The sequence below is a fragment of the Salvelinus fontinalis genome, chromosome 11 (genome assembly GCF_029448725.1).
Source record: "Salvelinus fontinalis isolate EN_2023a chromosome 11, ASM2944872v1, whole genome shotgun sequence".
NCBI lineage: Eukaryota > Metazoa > Chordata > Actinopteri > Salmoniformes > Salmonidae > Salvelinus > Salvelinus fontinalis.
The window spans coordinates 55,025,056-55,044,098 of NC_074675.1; the positions used below are offsets into that span (position 1 = coordinate 55,025,056).

At 44.7% G+C, this 19,043-nt stretch overlaps 1 protein-coding gene across 4 annotated transcripts in view; it reads right to left on the reverse strand.

Moving 5' to 3' along the window:
• LOC129865960 (zinc finger protein 638-like) overlaps nucleotides 1-18,306 on the reverse strand; it is a 78,537-nt gene extending 60,231 nt beyond the window's left edge. Inside the window, exons 1-8 of one of the 4 annotated variants that reach the window (XM_055939064.1) lie at nucleotides 18,191-18,306; nucleotides 17,342-17,395; nucleotides 8,714-10,637; nucleotides 7,198-7,259; nucleotides 6,884-6,916; nucleotides 5,180-5,494; nucleotides 4,842-4,978; nucleotides 3,118-3,380 (exon numbers count right to left, since the gene is read on the reverse strand). In XM_055939064.1, coding sequence (XP_055795039.1) covers nucleotides 3,118-3,380; nucleotides 4,842-4,978; nucleotides 5,180-5,494; nucleotides 6,884-6,916; nucleotides 7,198-7,259; nucleotides 8,714-10,357 — 2,454 coding nt within the window. In that variant the 5' untranslated portion in view covers nucleotides 10,358-10,637; nucleotides 17,342-17,395; nucleotides 18,191-18,306. Of the gene's footprint in view, nucleotides 1-3,117; nucleotides 3,381-4,841; nucleotides 4,979-5,179; nucleotides 5,495-6,883; nucleotides 6,917-7,197; nucleotides 7,260-8,713; nucleotides 10,638-13,166; nucleotides 14,465-17,341; nucleotides 17,396-18,190 lie in introns of those variants that run through there. The other 3 variants (XM_055939066.1, XM_055939063.1, XM_055939065.1) reach the window with 3 other exon arrangements.
• Between the last annotated feature and the right edge of the window lie 737 nt (nucleotides 18,307-19,043).

Sequence of the window (19,043 nt, forward strand, 5' to 3'; positions counted from 1 at the left end):
TTGGGGGGGATATTCTTTAGTCTTAAGAAAGCCGATGTCTCTGGGGCTCTCTTCTTCGCCTGGGGGAAAATATACTTTTTGACCTGTTAGAGATTTTGTATTATCTCCACATGGGTTGAAGACAAAAAGAGAGAGAGGAGAGGAAGGGGGAGAGGGGAATGAGGTTGAGAAGAGATAACGAGCAAGTTGTTTGTGTTTTTTTTAAATATTGTCCTGGAGTAGTCTTGGTCTGGAAAGACTCAAACTCTAAAAATGGCCATCAGTGTTTCTGCTGCAGTCCTTTAGCTGTGGCGCTGTGACAAAATCATTGCCACCAAGCCAAATATATATAAACACTACAGGCACTTTGAAGATGCTGGAACAATCCATTACTTTTCCTCCGCAAACAAAACGAGTAACATATATATAAATATATATATATAAATACAAATCTGACAAGTGCATAGTAGATCTATTTTCCTTGGCTTGCCGTGTGTTTGTTCTATGGGAGAGAAATATTCCGAGGTCCATTCAAGTTACGAGTGCCATAGGGAGGGAATACCCAGAATCGAATATATAGGCTGCAAAAACAAAAAATTGGCTAAATGTATTTATTAGACTACTCAAACTATTACCAGCTGCACTGGTTTACACTTTATATGGCCTGCGTACAAACGAAAGGCTGAATGAATAATGAACTGAATTATCGAAAACAATAAGCCTACCTGCTTGCCCTTTGTTCATCTACTGCGTCGTTGGCCTTCCAAACTGGGGATTTCACTCACGCAGCACCTGATTCCGAGTGACACCTGATACCGAGTGACACCTGATTCCGAGTGACACCTGATTCCGAGTGACACCTGATTCCGAGTGACACCTGATTCCACCGCTAACGTTGACGCCTAATTCCCTTATCGTAATCTTTCCATTTCTCCGGTTTAGGTCTCACGTTAGCCTAGCTGACGCGAAAATGTCTATCCAGGGCAAGTAAAACTTGGCAACATGTCGTATTCTCACGTGGGGTGAGAACATAAGGTTTTTAAAAAGCGTATTATCTTAAGTTAGATCGATATATATTTTTTTTTATTATTCATTCGCCAGCGGATTTTTTTTTGCGGCTCACCAGTTCGGGAACCGTGTGTGTCCGACCGATGCAGGACTGTACTAATGAATAGCCCAACAGGGTACATGCAGATAAATAAATAGGTTTTCTATAGCCACTTTGCTGCTCTACAGGTGAAAATGCAGATTGCTAATAGCTGATGATGTGGACCGGTCTACATTCATGGTCTGGTGCAGTGGGAAAATATTCAGACCCCTTCCCTTTTTTCCACATTGTTACGTCACAGCCTTTTTGAAATGGATTAAATTGCTGTCATCCCCCACAATCTACACACAATACCCCATAATGACATAGCAGAAACTCTTTAGGAATTTGTTTTAAAAATTACATTTACATAAGTATTCAGACCCTTTGCTACGAGGCTCGAAATTGAGCTCAGGTGTATCCTGTTTCCATTGATCATCCTTGAGATGTTTCTACAACTTGGGAGTCCACCTGTGGTAAATTCAATTGATTGGTCATGATTTGGAAAGGCACACACCTGTCTATATAAGGTCCCACAGTTGACAGTGCACGTCAGAGCAAAAACCAAGCCATGAGGTCGAAGGAATTGTCCGTAGAGCTCTGAGACAGGATTGTGTCGAGGCACAGATCTGGGGAAGAGTATCAACATTTGGAAGAAGTTTGGAACCACCAAGACTTTTCCTAGAGCTGGCCGCCCGGCCAAACTGAGCAGTCGGGGGAGAAATGTGTGTCAGTCTGTCTCTTGTGAAAACAGTGAACAACTTGTGAACATTTCTGAATTATAATATATAATGGTCACTCTGACAGAGCTCTAGAGTTCCTCTGTGGAGATGGGAGAACCTTCCAGAAGGACAACCATCTCTGCAGCACTCCACCAATCAGGCCTTTATGGTAGAGTGGCCAGACAGAAGTCACTCCTCAGTAAAAGGCACTTGACAGCCCGCTTGGAGTTTGCCGATGAGAAACAAGATTCTCTGGTCTGATGCCAAGCGTCACGTCTGGACGAAACCTGTCACCATCCCTACGGTGAAGCATGGTGGTGGCAGCATCATGCTGTGGGGATGTTTTTCAGCGGCAGGGAATGGGAGACTAGTCAGGATTGAGGTAAAGATGAAGAGAGCAAAGTACAGAGAGATCCGTGATGAAAACCTGCTCCAGAGCGCTCAGGACCTCAGACTGGGGTGAAGATTCACCTTCCAACACACAGCAAAGACAATGCAGGAGTGGCTTCGGGACAAGTCTCTGAATGTCCTTGAGTGGCCCAGCAAGAGCCCGGACTTGAACCCAATTGAACATCTCTGGAGAGACCTGAAAATAGCTGTGCAGCAACGCTCCCCATCCAACCTGACAGAGTTTGAGAGAATCTGCAGAGAAGAATGGGAGAAACTCCCCAAATTCAGGTGTGCCAAGCTTGTAGCGTCCTACCCAAGAAGACTCAAGGCTGTAATCGTATACACATTTTTTTACGAACTATGCCAAGGGCCCATGAGCCTAATGACTTTCACTATTTGTCTGTTGTCATAATCATCTATATGAGCATTTGGCTGACCAGCGGGAAACAGACGCCACCCCGCCTACCAAGATGGTCCGGCTCGGGTTCTGATCTAATGGTTCTGATCCAATGTGAATTTGCACCAACTCAGCCAAAATCAAATACCATCCAGCGTTGACAACTGTCGTCTGGAGCAGTCAGACCTCTCCGGTGACTTTTAAAATGGGGACAAACTAGCGACAGATTCAGGATGGGGGGGGGGGGGTGAAAACGCTACGTCGAGGGACCACAGCTGTGCCGCAAAGCATATCTGTACCTAAAATACTCCGTACCTAAAATACTCCGTACCATAGTCAGACCTTTATTACGACGGCAGTTCAAATGGGTTAAAGTTGTTAGGAGACCGACATTTTAAGGCACTGAGCTGCCCCCCCCCCAGCGATGCTAATGTTGACCATTCACAACATCCATCACAATGACATCACGATCAGCTGGTCTTCACCATGTGGAAGATTCCATCTTATTAGTGTTTATTTTTTTTTAAACACAAAGCGCATACCTTGGAAGAAGCTGAGCTGGATGATTTGAAGGAGGATTTGGAAGGTGAGGAGGATTTCTTGGTTGATGCCCTCCCAGATCCTGTGACTGCCTTGCCACCCTTGGACGTTCCCGTTTCAGTCTTCCGAGAGGAGTGGCCCCTCTTGCCGGCACCTCCCTTGGCGGACGTGGCGCCTTTCTTTTTGGCGAGCTCTGCCAGGAGAGCAGGGGCCAGGGACTGCATCATAACTTCTAGACTGGTGTTCTTAGTCAGGGAGAGGCCAGCTGGAATACAAAGGGATGAATCAAATAGGCCAGCTGGACAAAGAGGGGGAGACACAGGCATGGGTTAGGGAGAGGAGAGGCCAGCGGGAAGGAGAGGGGGATACACGGGCATGGGTTAGGGAGAGGAGAGACCAGCGTGAAGGAGAGGGGGATACACAGGCATGGGTTAGGGAGAGGAGAGACCAGCGTGAAGGAGAGGGGGATACACGGGCATGGGTTAGGGAGAGGAGAGGCCAGCGTGAAGGAGAGGGGGAGTCACGGGCATGGGTTAGGGAGAGGAGAGGCCAGCGTGAAGGAGAGGGGGAGTCACGGGCATGGGTTAGGGTAAATTAGGTCAGATAAATAATGTACTGGTTCTCTTGACCAGAGTGTAGAAGAATGAATCAATGTGATTTCCTTGATTCTTCACATCCTCTCGACTCACCTTCCTTCTCAAAACTAATTGGAGGAGAAAAGTCCCTCCCCTCGGACCTTCTCCTCCAATGCGCTTTTGAAGGCGAGAGGAATCAAGGAAAGACCATTGAGATTCATTGCACCTCTTCCCACTGCATCATTAACCTTCAGGCTAAGACTGGCCCTGGGCTAACCTTCAGGCTAAGACTGGCCCTGGGCTAACCTTCAGGCTAAGACTGGCCCTGGGCTAACCTTCAGGCTAAGACTGGCCCTGGGCTAACCTTCAGGCTAAGACTGGCCCTGGGCTAACCTTCAGGCTAAGACTGGCCCTGGGCTAACCTTCAGGCTAAGACTGGCCCTGGGCTAACCTTCAGGCTAAGACTGGCCCTGGGCTAACCTTCAGGCTAAGACTGGCCCTGGGCTAACCTTCAGGCTAAGACTGGCCCTGGGCTAACCTTCAGGCTAAGACTGGCCCTGGGCTAACCTTCAGGCTAAGACTGGCCCTGGGCTAACCTTCAGGCTAAGACTGGCCCTGGGCTAACCTTCAGGCTAAGACTGGCCCTGGGCTAACCTTCAGGCTAAGACTGGCCCTGGGCTAACCTTCAGGCTAAGACTGGCCCTGGGCTAACCTTCAGGCTAAGACTGGCCCTGGGCTAACCTTCAGGCTAAGACTGGCCCTGGGCTAACCTTCAGGCTAAGACTGGCCCTGGGCTAACCTTCAGGCTAAGACTGGCCCTGGGCTAACCTTCAGGCTAAGACTGGCCCTGGGCTAACCTTCAGGCTAAGACTGGCCCTGGGCTAACCTTCAGGCTAAGACTGGCCCTGGGCTAACCTTCAGGCTAAGACTGGCCCTGGGCTAACCTTCAGGCTAAGACTGGCCCTGGGCTAACCTTCAGGCTAAGACTGGCCCTGGGCTAACCTTCAGGCTAAGACTGGCCCTGGGCTAACCTTCAGGCTAAGACTGGCCCTGGGCTAACTTTAGAATGTGTGAACACTCATTTTGCCCCGGGCTAAAAGCGGTCTCCTCACCAGGCTGTAAACACGATAATTGTTCCCCCTCTCTCTTACCAGATGACTCCAGTAGCTTCTTGGCCAGTCTCTCAGCACTGCTAGACTTCTGCTGTCTGCTCTTCCCTCCTCCTCCTCCTGAAGGGCTGTTCTTCCTCGTGTCCCGGCGCTCCCGCTCATAACTCCTAGAACGCGACCTGGATTAATTAATGAACTTAATTATTTGAATTAATTTTATTACACATAAAAAAAATATTCAGATATAAATAGACATCTAAAATCCATAGAGTAGCTTTCATTCATCTGAAAACAACAATACATACATAAAAAATTATATTATTAACTATAAATAAAAATAGCACTACAATACAGTCTATTGACTTATTCTGTCATCTTACCTCCGGGATGAAGAAGTAGTCCGGGGCGAGCGGGAACGCCGACGTTCCCGATCCCAGTGCGAAGAAGACGCCGCCGGAGGGTCACGCTCCCGGCGCGAACCAGGAGACCGGGAACGCCGTGTGGCGGCGCTGTGTCTACGTTCCCGAGATCGTTCCCTGGATCGAGGTCGGCGAGCAGCGGAGGAGGAAGTGGTGTGGTAGGAGGAGAGGCGAGGAGAAGGAGAGCGAGACCAGGACGGAGAACGGGAGGTGGTGTGTGTCGTCTGACGACGTTTGGAGGAAGACTGGTTGTTGTTATTTCTACTGGGAGCAGGGCTGGAGAGAGAGAAAAGGATGGAGAGAGAGGAGAGGATGGAGAGAGAGAGGAGAGGATGGAGAGAGGAGAGGATGGAGAGAGAGAAAAGGAGGGAGAGAGAGAAAAGGAGGGAGAGAGGAGAGGATGGAGAGAGAGAGGAGAGGATGGAGAGAGAGAGAAAAGGAGGGAGAGAGAGAAAAGGAGGGAGAAAGAGAAAAGGAGGGAGAGAGGAGAGGATGGAGAAAGAGAAAAGGAGGGAGAGAGGAGAGGATGGAGAAAGAGAAAAGGAGGGAGAGAGGAGAGGATGGAGAGAGAGAGAAAAGGAGGGAGAGAGGAGAGGATGGAGAGAGAGAGAAAAGGAGGGAGAGAGGAGAGGATGGAGAGAGAGAGAAAAGGAGGGAGAGAGGAGAGGATGGAGAGAGAGAGAAAAGGAGGGAGAGAGGAGAGGATGGAGAGAGAGAAAAGGAGGGAGAGAAGAGGATGGAGAAAGAGAAAGGGAGGGAAGGAGAGAAGAGGATGGAGAAAGAGAAAGGGAGGGAGAGAGGAGAGGATGGAGAAAGAGAAAAGGAGGGAGAGAGGAGAGGATGGAGAGAGAGAAAAGGAGGGAGAGAGGAGAGGATGGAGAAAGAGAAAAGGAGGGAGAGAGGAGAGGATGGAGAAAGAGAAAGGGAGGGAAGGAGAGAAGAGGATGGAGAAAGAGAGGGAAGGAGAGAGAGAGGAGGATGGAGAGAGAGAAAGGGAAGGAGAGAAGAGGATGGAGAAAGGGAAAAGGAGGGAGAGAGGAGAGGATGGAGAGAGAGAAAGGGAAGGAGAGAGGAGAGGATGGAGAGAGAGAAAAGGAGGGAGAGAGGAGAGGATGGAGAAAGAGAAAGGGAGGGAGAGAGGAGAGGATGGAGAAAGAGAAAGGGAAGGAGAGAGGAGAGGATGGAGAGAGAGAAAAGGAGGGAGAGAGGAGAGGATGGAGAAAGAGAAAGGGAGGGAAGGAGAGAAGAGGATGGAGAGAGAGAAAAGGAGGGAGAGAGGAGAGGATGGAGAAAGAGAAAAGGAGGGAGAGAGGAGAGGATGGAGAAAGAGAAAGGGAAGGAGAGAGGAGAGGGTGGAGAGAGAGAAAAGGAGGGAGAGAGGAGAGGATGGAGAAAGAGAAAAGGAGGGAGAGAGGAGAGGATGGAGAAAGAGAAAGGGAAGGAGAGGATGGAGAGAGAGAAAGGGAAGGAGAGGAGAGGATGGAGAAAGAGAAAGGGAGGGAAGGAGAGAAGAGGATGGAGAGAGAGAAAGGGAAGTAGGTCAGTAAGCACAGCGCCGAAGAAGTTATTCTGGTTTAAAATGTAAGCTAAGCACCAAGTCAGCGATGACCAGAGGGATCAAAGCTCTTTTTCCTTTCTACTTTAGAACCCAGGGAACTTGCTCACCTTGTCACAGTTTCCCCGTTCCAGTCAGGATACCTGGAAGAAGGAAAAGGGTGATTAGCATAAAAAGGTACAATGTGATGGCGATCGTTGGGTGTAGATATCAGATCGCCTTTCTGCGATTCCTCGCATCCTATCTCCTCCGTCTCCTTCTCAACTGTATTGGAGGAGAAGCTATCGAGTCCCTCCACTAGGACTTTCTCCCCTCCAATGGACTTAGAGAAGGAGATGAGGGGACACGAGGAATTGAGGAAAACACTAATTTAGAAAGAGCCAGGCAGAAATTAATATTAAAAAAGACAGAAGACATAACCCACAATTTCCTGAGCAGCCGGCAGTTGTCGATGTGTAGACTGGTGTTTTGATGCTCTATCCAGTTCTGGTGATCAAAACAAAACAGAGACGACAGTCAGTCTGAGTCTACTTCACCGCCCCCCCCCAAAACCACTCCACATCAAGTCCTTTCAATAATATTAGTTTCCCACCATGCAGCTAGTGGAACGTGCGTTTTAACACAAAGTCCAATTTCTCTGCTTTACATAGCAGGAGTTAGTTAAACATGTCATAGTACAAATAAGGCTAGTTATACTCTCTGCCTGTTCTACCAAGAAAAACACTAGGTAGGTACGGCAAGAGTCGGTTTGGGGGAAAAGATGTCTGATGGGAAAAGCAGCATCTGGAATCTTCTCTGTAGATTCTCTGGAACGGATTCTCTCGGCAGCCATCTTCTTCCCCCCCCCCCAAAAAAAACTATTAACAAAGTAACTAAATAAATTGTATGAAAAAGTTGGTAGAGGAGTGTGTGGTGAGCGTTACTGTCATTGGTTTACACCGTGTAATGACATAGGGGATATGGATTATTCAGGGGTTTGAGTGAGATATAGAGATATATGTGGCGTAGTTAGCTAAATCATTCATTAATTGACCGCGGTAAAGGCCTATTGATAGAACAAGGGAAGTTGTTTATACAGAGTGGGGGAAGAAATGAGGCCGATTGGCAGCTTCTACTCTTCAAAACACCATCTGCCTCGGGCAAATCATGGTCATCGACAGTCACAAATAAAACTCAATGTCTTATAAAGTTCAACACAAGGCAAACAAATACAATGACAATATTTCAAGAGGTTAGGAAAATAATATATATATATATAAATAAAAACATCTCATGACATATACAGTATTCAATTATTCAATAATTACAATATAATGTTGACTGCTGTCCAGGATTTGATGTTTACATTTTCCTCGAAGCAACACAAGCAATTTGGTAATATTTTACTGTAAAAAACATTTTCACATTATTTCCTTAATTTCATCCGTTTTCAACTTTCAACATCTCAACTCACCGTGCCTTGGGGAGGAGGGGGTGGGGGGTCAACGAGTGATAATCACATAGCTAGACTTAAGTTTCTGAATTAACAAAATGGAACACATTCAACAAGAGAAGTCTTGAGATACAACATGAGGTTCAAAGATATTCAAAACCAAAAACAATCAGTACGAAATGGTTCAGACCTGGGTTCACATACTATTTGACCTTCCAAATACTTTATATTTGCTTGATTAAACTCCTGAAACTGCAATCAAGGCAGGCTGGAGCAGGGCTGTCGTCGGGAGGGCCAAAACACCCGTTTAATTATCTGGGACCGATTCAGACCTGGGGATACCAGGTAGAAGCAATAATAAAAAAATAATTAAATGTCGTGTTTCGGGCCTTCGAGGACCAGAATTGAACAGCCCCTGAGCTCGAGAAAAAGCATCAAAGTATTTGAAATGATTTGAAATAGTATTTTAACCCAAGTCAAGACAAGTTATGGTATGAGGAAAACTCACCTGTAACTGGGCACATTCTACGTTACAGAGAGAACAGGTATGAGGAAAGATTCTGGGAGAAGCTGCGGAGTAATCACTCATCGTGGTCGGGGCCGGCAACCTCGTCGGCATCATCAACGTTGGGGGTGGGATGTTCATCTGCTGGAACACCGACGGCGGTGGACCCATCGGGGGAGGCGGACCAGTCACCGGAACGTGACCGGGAGGAGGAACCGACGGATTCATGATGGGGAATAAGGGAGGCCACATGAGGGGTGGCGTGGGAGGAGGAAATCTGACCGGGACACCTCCAATCCCGAGTCCCGAATCTCCTCCAACACCACCACTAAGAACCACCAGGTCGGACCGAGGCTGAACTTGGCCTCGAGCGGCGCCTCGATTCTGAGATGAGAGGAGTCGGTCGAGTCCTTGGTCTCCGCCGTGCACAGGGATGTTCATAGGTTTGGGTGCTGCTTTAGATACGTCGTGGGTTCTGAGGGTCTTTTGGGTTAGGCTGGAAGGCGGAGGAAGACCGATACGAGTGTCATTCTTGGGGAGAGAGATAGAACTCTGGACGGCAGCGCTGCAAATCTGCGGTTGTTGGGTACGCTGCTCGGAAAGGACCGAGGTCACGGATCCTCCCACACTACCGTACGGCGTCCCAGTGTGCCCGCTTGGCGACTCTCTCGGGAGCGGATCTCGCCCGCCGTAACTATTGGATCGAATATTATCATAACTGCCGTATTTAGTAGCATCAATATTTCCATAATCGATCACTTTGCTCTGTCCTCCACCTAAGTGGTCCGACCCCGGGCTGGGTCTGTCGCCAGCCCGGGGCCGATGGTCCACATCCATGTTTCTATTGGCCTTACGGATGCAGATGTCTCGGAGGATGAAGGGCAGGTTGTCTGGGGTCAGCTGATCGTCTGGATAGTGGCTCAGGAGCTCCAGGTCCTCGTTGGACAAGCCGAAACTCGCCAGGATGTTGCTGGCGGACTCTGACGTGTACCGGGCTGGAGGATTGGTGCCAGACGAGGCGGAGACACTCGTGAGCGCCTCAGAACCCATTGAGGTGGGTCCCGGCTCTCCCGCACCCACAAACCCAGAGGTTTGGCTTTGGTACATCTGGGAGGGGGAAGGGGACGACTGAGGGAGTGGGGAGGAGAAGGGTTTAGAGGAAGCAGACTGGGTCAGGTGGCCAGACCAGGAGGCCATGGAGCTCTGCTGGTCGCTGCAGGACCGGCCAGGGTTGTAGCTACCCATAACTCCGCAAGACGAAAGCTCGTCCCTGGGGTCGCGACTCAGGCGAAGATTCCTGGCGTTCATTTGGGCCTGCTGGTTTTGTTTCTGCTGTACCATCTGGCTGAGCATCCTCACATCCTCTCTGGCCCAGCGGATGTGGTGGTCAATAGAGGTCTCCATCTCCGGGGCCATCCCGGCTGATCTCTGCCCCAGGTTGTACCCCATCGAGGACATCATGCCCCCCTGGCTGGAAAAACCAGAGGAACCACCGGCAGAGACAGGGCCCAGACCTGAGCGTGAGGCCATCAGAGGGTCCATCCCAGACTGGGCTTGTGGGAATCCATACCGTCCTATCTGGGCTGGTGTTCTCTGTGCTTGTGAAGAGTACTGACCCCCTAACGGATTATATTGGGGATGGTACATGTTATTGGTGGTGGCTGCCGCTTTCAAGAGGTTGAGGAAGAGGGCAAGAGGAGGATGGGGGTGAGGCGAGGGTAGTGGGGGGTTGGCGCAGGTAACGGCGTTGGCGATATTTCCCACGTCAACGAGCTGATTGACGACGAGCTGTGCTTTGAGCTGGGCCAGAAGCAGGGAGGCGTGGCATAAGAGGCGCTGCGGGGGCGGGATCCCAACTCCCAGCCCTCCAATCAGACTCAGCGGGCTCGAAAGGGGAGCAGCACAACGCTCCAATAGCAACGCAAAGCTGAAAGAGTTGGAGAGGAGAAAGACACAGAGAGGAGGATTATTGGTTGGGTCTTCTCTCTGGTTCGCCCTGTGACAGGGCTACAGACAGTAGTAATCAAACTGGAAAAGAAGACTGGATTTTTGGGATTGATCAGTTTGGTCAGTTTCCATTTTGTTTCACACAAAAGCACTTTCAAATCAGTTCCGATCCAGGTTAAACTGTTCTAGAACATCGGGCTTCTGTTGGTTAGGTCTAGACAGAGCAGAGGATTGTTCCTGTGTCTTCACTGGAGAAAACAAAACACTGCAAGCAAACAGGGAACAGACAGTTGGGGGAATAGGTGGTCATCGTAAAAACGTACAAACTTATTAATGCACAGCTTTCGTGAAATTTGAAAGACGGTGAACAGCTTTCTAACAAAGATTAGACATTAACAACAACTGATATTGAGCCATACATAATATAACATACTAATAACGTACTAATAACGTACTATAACGTACTATAACGTACTATAACGTACTATAACGTACTAATAACGTACTAATAACGTACTATAACGTACTATAACGTACTATAACGTACTAATAACGTACTATAACGTACTATAACGTACTAATAACGTACTATAACGTACTATAACGTACTATAACGTACTATAACGTACTATAACGTACTATAACGTACTAATAACATACTATAACATACTATAACATACTATTAACATACTATTAACATACTATTAACATACTATTAACATACTATTAACGTACTAATAACGTACTAATAACGTACTAATAACGTACTAATAACGTACTAATAACGTACTAATAACGTACTATTACGTACTATAACGTACTATAACGTACTATAACGTACTATAACGTACTAATAACGTACTAATAACGTACTAATAACGTACTATAACGTACTATAACGTACTATAACGTACTATAACGTACTAATAACGTACTAATAACGTACTAATAACGTACTATAACGTACTAATAACGTACTATAACGTACTATAACGTACTATAACGTACTATAACGTACTAATAACGTACTAATAACGTACTAATAACGTACTAATAACGTACTATAACGTACTATAACGTACTAATAACGTACTAATAACGTACTAATAACGTACTAATAACGTACTAATAACGTACTATAACGTACTAATAACGTACTAATAACGTACTAATAACGTACTAATAACGTACTAATAACGTACTAATAACGTACTAATAACGTACTAATAACGTACTAATAACATATTATAATAGTCCTTTCCTTTTACTATAATAATAATCCTCTCCTTTAGGGCAAAGACGCTAAGACAGGCTTGCATCAAATACTAGTTTAGCTAAAGTAACAGTAGTGGATCAGATTTAGCTAAAGTAACAGTAGTGGATCAGATTACAGTAGGGGATCAGATTACAGTAGTGGATCAGATTTAGCTAAAGTAACAGTAGTGGATCAGATTACAGTAGGGGATCAGATTACAGCAGCGGATCAGATTTAGCTAAAGTAACAGTAGCAGATCAGATTTAGCTAAAGTAACAGCAGCGGATCAGATTTAGCTAAAGTAACAGTAGTGGATCAGATTTAGCTAAAGTAACAGTAGTGGATCAGATTTAGCTAAAGTAACAGTAGTGGATCAGATTTAGCTAAAGTAACAGTAGTGGATCAGATTTAGCTAAAGTAACAATAGTGGATCAGATTTAGCTAAAGTAACAGTAGCGGATCAGATTTAGCTAAAGTAACAGTAGCGGATGAGATTTAGCTAAAGTAACAGTAGTGGATCAGATTACAGTAGCGGATCAGATTACAGTAGGGGATCAGATTTAGCTAAAGTAACAGTAGAGGATCAGATTTAGCTAAAGTAACAGTAGGGGATCAGATTTAGCTAAAGTAACAGTAGAGGATCAGATTTAGCTAAAGTAACAGTAGGGGATCAGATTTAGCTAAAGTAACAGTAGAGGATCAGATTTAGCTAAAGTAACAGTAGGGGATCAGATTTAGCTAAAGTAACAGTAGTGGATCAGATTTAGCTAAAGTAACAGTAGTGGATCAGATTTAGCTAAAGTAACAGTAGTGGATCAGATTTAGCTAAAGTAACAGTAGTGGATCAGATTTAGCTAAAGTAACAGTAGCGGATGAGATTTAGCTAAAGTAACAGTAGCGGATGAGATTTAGCTAAAGTAACAGTAGTGGATCAGATTACAGTAGCGGATCAGATTACAGTAGGGGATCAGATTTAGCTAAAGTAACAGTAGAGGATCAGATTTAGCTAAAGTAACAGTAGGGGATCAGATTTAGCTAAAGTAACAGTAGTGGATCAGATTTAGCTAAAGTAACAGTAGTGGATCAGATTTAGCTAAAGTAACAGTAGCGGATCAGATTTAGCTAAAGTAACAGTAGCGGATTAGATTTAGCTAAAGTAACAGTAGTGGATCAGATTAAGCAGGTTACGCTATTGATTATGAAGGTGGAAATCAAATTTGAAAAGGTTATGTGAACGCATAATCAATAACATACCATGGGACATCCCCAAGACAATTATCCGAATGCCGTATAGCCACTTGGGATTCCGCTAAACCAATCCATGACTCGAAACCACACTAAAACAACACGGACAAGATTACCATCTTAAAATGTTACTTCCAGCAACAACAACAAAAAAACTAAGTAGTTAAAGTCAAGCGTTGAGACATGAAAAGGTGAACTTCTAACCTGCTTAATGAAATAAAAAACTGTTTGAGAGAACCCATGACCTGCAGAGAAAGACGGTGTGTAAAAGTGGCCACTGGCCAGGAGCCAAGAAGGTGTAAGGAGATAACCGTACGAGAGCTACTGTGGTTGGCTCAGCATATAAACTGTAACGTTCATCAAGCTTCATGTCAGGATATTATATGCTGATAGGATGGCTGTAGAGTTTTTTTTCGCGTGATAATTATTTATTTTTTTAAACGCAGAGAGAGATCGTTTGATGATATAATAGACCTGACCGAGTGGCAGGCCGCAAACTACTGCATTTAAATAAACAAAAACAAGTCCAATACTGGCATAGCAATGTAAAAGGTCTATATAAATACATTTTGGCAGTGACACAATACTATGTTAATACATGATTCTACAATACTACGTTAATACATGATTCTACAATACTACGTTAATACATGATTCTACAATACTACGTTAATACATGATTCTACAATACTACGTAAATACATGATTCTACAATACTACGTTAATACATGATTCTACAATACTACGTTAATACATGATTCTACAATACTACGTAAATACATGATTCTACAATGTTGCAGTGATGAGTGGAACAAAGCCTATAGGCTTGATAAAACAGCTACATCTTTTAGCAACAAAACATTGTATTATTATCATCACTATTATCATCATCAATAATATGATCATCATCATTATTATCATCATTATTATTATTATCATTATCATCATTATTATTATCATCATTATCATCAGTATCATTATTATTATCAATGCTGGACGAAAGGGGCCTAACTTCACTCCTTCTAGTTCAAGGACCTTACATGTTCTGTTTAGAGGTGAATTGGCTCTGGAAGCCAAATAATGCATCTAAAACATAAATCAAATTGCCCGTACGATTCTAGAAACATAAAACTCACATCAAAATAATTTCACAAATACAGTAATAACGATTTAATCCGTTTCATCACAGTCGTAGACGACAGTGTTTTTCAGTAACAACGCGTGTTTTACGGACGGTCTTCCGTCTGTTTTCTGTAAACATGCCCTTTAACATGGAAATATGGTCGTGTGGGTACCCTAAACATATAAAAAAAAATATATATATATATATATATATATATTAAATGTAACCTTTAAGTTTTTTAGAATAATACTTACAACAAACGTACTGCGATGCGTGTTACACCGCGTACAACACACAAGTTAATACAGAACACTGAATTTGACATAGGCGTCGAAAACACACCGACAGCGTCATCGCATTTAAGTACACCAGAATTACATTCATTTCCAATGTAACGTCGCGTTCGCCTTGCAGCTTTGCGTTGCAGGAGGCAGTTGCGTTCTGTGTGTGTTACATACGTTGGATTTATCAAACGCACGCGGCAAAACTGTACGCTGTAGACGGCTTGACAGAAATAGTAGCAGAAGGTGAATGTTGAACTTCTGTTACACTCACATCCAGATGATGCTGCATACTGCTTTACGCCACGACGCAGTCTGTGTGTTCCAAGCGAAAGTCTTCACAGTCCATGTGCCGCATCACAGCAAAATCAACCACGCCACACATTAGCACAATTCTTCAGTTGTTTACTACTGGTGAGTACGGGCAATGCAATTCACAAGTTTTAAAAAATGTATTAAATGCAGGGAACACACACTGCAAACTAGTCCAGCAGATGAGTCGCAGCAGTGCAGTTTGCCTCCCAATTAAATTAACTTCTGCCGGAATCGCATACAGTTTGAAGACCTCTACAGGATCGGTGGGTCCCCCGCGGGACGGTTGAGCTAACGTAGGCTAATGTGATTAGCATGAGGTTGTAAGTAACAAAAACATTTCCCAGCACATAGACATATCTGATATTGTCAAAAAAGCTTAAATTATTGTTCATCTAACTGCACTGTCCAATTTACAGTAAATATTACAGTGAAATAATACCATGCTATTGTTTGAGGAGAGTGCACAGTTATGAACTTGAAGATGTATTAATAAAATATTCTATACAAAAATTTGAATAGAAATGCAATGGTTTGATGGATCAGTCTAAAATGTTGCACATACACTGCTGCCATCTAGTGGCCAAAATCTAAATTGCGCCTGGGCTGGAATAATACATTATGGCCTTTCTCTTGCATCTCAAAGACGGTACAAAAAAATACAAAAGAACAGTTTTTTTTCTTTGTATTATCTTTAACCAGATCTAATGTGTTATATTATCCTACATTAATTTCACATTTCCACAAACTTCAAAGTGTTATCAAGAACACGCATATGCTTGCTTCAGGGCCTGAGCTACAGGCAGTTAGATTTACACGGAACCCAAACCGGCTGCGCGCATGCACCATCATGCATAAATGTATTTTGTCCCCCCACACCAAACGAGATCACGACACGCAGGTTAAAATATCAAAACAGGGCCTCCCGGGTGGCGCAGTGGTCTACGGCACTGCATCGCAGTGCTAGCTGCGCCACCAGAGTCTCTGGGTTCGCGCCCAGGCTCTGTCGCAGCCGGCCGCGACCGGGAGGTCCACAATTGGCATAGCGTCGTCCGGGTTAGGGAGGGTTTGGCCGGTAGGGATATCCTTGTCTCATCGCGCTCCAGCGACTCCTGTGGCGGGCCGGGCGCAGTGCGCGCTAACCGAGGGGGCCAGGTGCACGGTGTTTCCCCCGACACATTGGTGCGGCTGGCTTCGGGGTTGGAGGCGCACTGTGTTAAGAAGCAGTGCGGCTTGGTTGGGTTGTGCTTCGGAGGACGCATGGCTTTCGACCTTCGTCTCTCCCGAGCCCGTACGGGAGTTGCAGCGATGAGACAAGATAGTAATTACTAGCGATTAGATACCACGAAAATTAGGGAGAAAAGGGGATAACATTTATTTTAAAAATAAATAAATAATATATATATATATCAAAACAAACTCTGAACCAATTGTATTCATTTGGGGACAGGTCGAAAAGCATTTAACATTAATGCAATTTAGCTAGTTAGCTTGCACTTGATAGCTCATTTGTTCTATTTAGCTAGCTTGCTGTTGCTAGCTAATTTGTCCTGGGATATAAACATTGAGTTGTTATTTTACCTGAAATGCACATGGTCCTCTACTCTGACAATTGATCCACATAAACCAGTCACCTGAATTGTTTCTAGTCATCTCTCTTCCTTCCAGGCCTTTTCTTCTCTTGACTTTATATTGTGATTGACAACTTTCATAAATTAGGTGCATTACCGCCACCGACCTCTTTCGTCTTTCAGTCACCCACATGTGTATAACCAATGAGATGCCACGTGGGTACCTGCTTCTATAAACCAATGAGGAGATGGGAGAGGCAGGACTTTTAGCTTCTATATAAGCCCTAGCAACGCAGACGCTCCTTGGCGCACGAGCAGTGTGAGTGCAATAATTGAATATAGATTTCTATATTTATTTTGTAACGCTCGCACACACGACGCCAGCGGTGTAGTCAGTCTGTTAGGTATGTCATTTTAGCATGTATATTTTTTTAAAGGGGCGGATCCTTAAGTTGTTTTAAAGCAACCGGTGTGCACAAGGTGTCATGGTACACCAGAAGTACATTCACTTCCAATGGAACTCAGCAGCATTGCGTTCTGTGTTATGCTTGTTACGTTGGATTTATCCATAGCGTAGACTTAAAGAAACAAGGTGAACGTTGAATTTCTGCTGCAGACATATCCACAAAACATTTTGGATCGCAGAATGAAAAAAGTTGAACTGCAGAATGTATTATGAAGTGTTGATGTCAGTCTGATCAAGGCGTAATGTTCAGACCAAGTCTTGGGGCTCTTAAAACTTCCCCTTGCAGAACAAGCCTTCCGTCAATGATCAAATCTAATGTTATTTGTCACATGCTCCAAATACAACAAGGGGGGGGGGGGGGGGGGGGGGGGGGGGGGGGGGGGGGGGGCTGCGTTTGTTTTAAAAAAAAACAGCCTATAGCCGTTGCTTACCTGCTACAATGTGAATGTTCACCTGCAAGCAATAACGTTGGCTGGATATTTTATCTAAAAATACAACAAAATCGAATCAAATTCAAAGAAATATGAAGGTAAAAAAACTGGACCAAAAAGTCGTGTATCCTTTAAAAACGCCATATGCTTATTGGGAAAAAAGAGCGGATGGCCTTTGTCGTCCTAGCAGACAGAAAGTGTCAGGTCAGAGACCTAGCAAACCTGCGCCGTGTTCTCAATTGGCTTTAACGACGTCTGCGCGAAAATCATTGATCTGATGCTGGTGGCGAGACAAGAAGCTAGCCACCGAGCTAGGTAGCTGACCAACTAGCTAGTGTTACAACTTGCAAAATGCCTTTCAGTCCACAAATTCAAATCGATAGCCATGCAAATTCACAAATAATAAAACTCTGCCAATATGTAAACTTCACTAACAGAAATTTAGTAACTAACGTTATGCTAGTCGTGTCAAGTGTTTTACAGGCTGACAAAGTTAGCCAACTAGCATTGCTTGCCAAACAATCATGTGTACGTGCTACAGCCAAATATATTAGGCCCTTAAACAAAGATATGTGATATATCATATAGATTATCACAGAAAACCACAACATTGGTTGTTGGCTAGGCTGTGATAGTTTAGCTAGCTACTTGGCCTTGCTTCTTCAACTTTCCGCAAACATCAGCCCGCCATTTTGGATTTCCTGTTTCGTATTAGCGCCGTATGCTACAAAGGCCAAACCGACAGTTTCTACTTCCAGACAACAGTATTGTACGTCCGTCCGTCTTAAATCAAAGATATGAACAACAAATAATCTCGTCTGTCATGTGAAATATGTTTTTATGACATACCTTCCGTTATTTTCGTTTGTTTTATATCTAGATATCTCGTAGTTTACTGAATTTTCTTTTCCGGCGACTCCCGGACGCTTGACCAAAGATTTTTCTATAACTAAACCAAGATAGACCACAGCCAGTCGTTTCTAAATGAGTCATAGTGGGCAGAACAAACAGGAAGGTGGGCAGGGCCAAGCACAAGCTAGCGATATCCTATTGGCGCGTTATAGCACACGTTTGCATATTTCCGTTAGGGAACGCCTACTATAAACTGCGCGTGTGCAAAACTCAATTCATATTTTCACTCCCTCTAAAAAACGTACTTTTTTTTATACACCTTTGGCAAAAGGCAGTGTCTACAAAACTTAGTCCACTCTGTTCATAACAGATTCTAGTTTTGGTTAACAGAAAACTGTATTGAGACTAAATGTTTAACCGATGAGAAAATTAGCAGAATGTCAGCCAAAATCCATCACCTTCCACCTTCTCCCACTCCCACTCCGGGCCACTTGGCTTCCTCTCACTACCTACCATATGTTCTCTCTGTGGTAAAACTGAGTAAAAACAGATGTGCTCTTTCGTTTATTTCACTCCTCCCACAACACACAGACCCGACCAAATGAAAACAGAGCTGTAGATAGAAAGACATTGCATTAAAAAATGTTCACCAGATGGGGGAACTCTAGCCCTACAACATCAAATTCACAGTTCAAATCAAATGTTATTTGTCACATACACATGGTTAGCAGATGTTAATGCAAGTGTAGCGAAATGCTTGTGCTTCTAGTTCCGACAATGCAGTAATAACCAACGAGTAATCTAACCTAACAATTCCACAACTACTACCTTATACACACAAGTGTAAAGG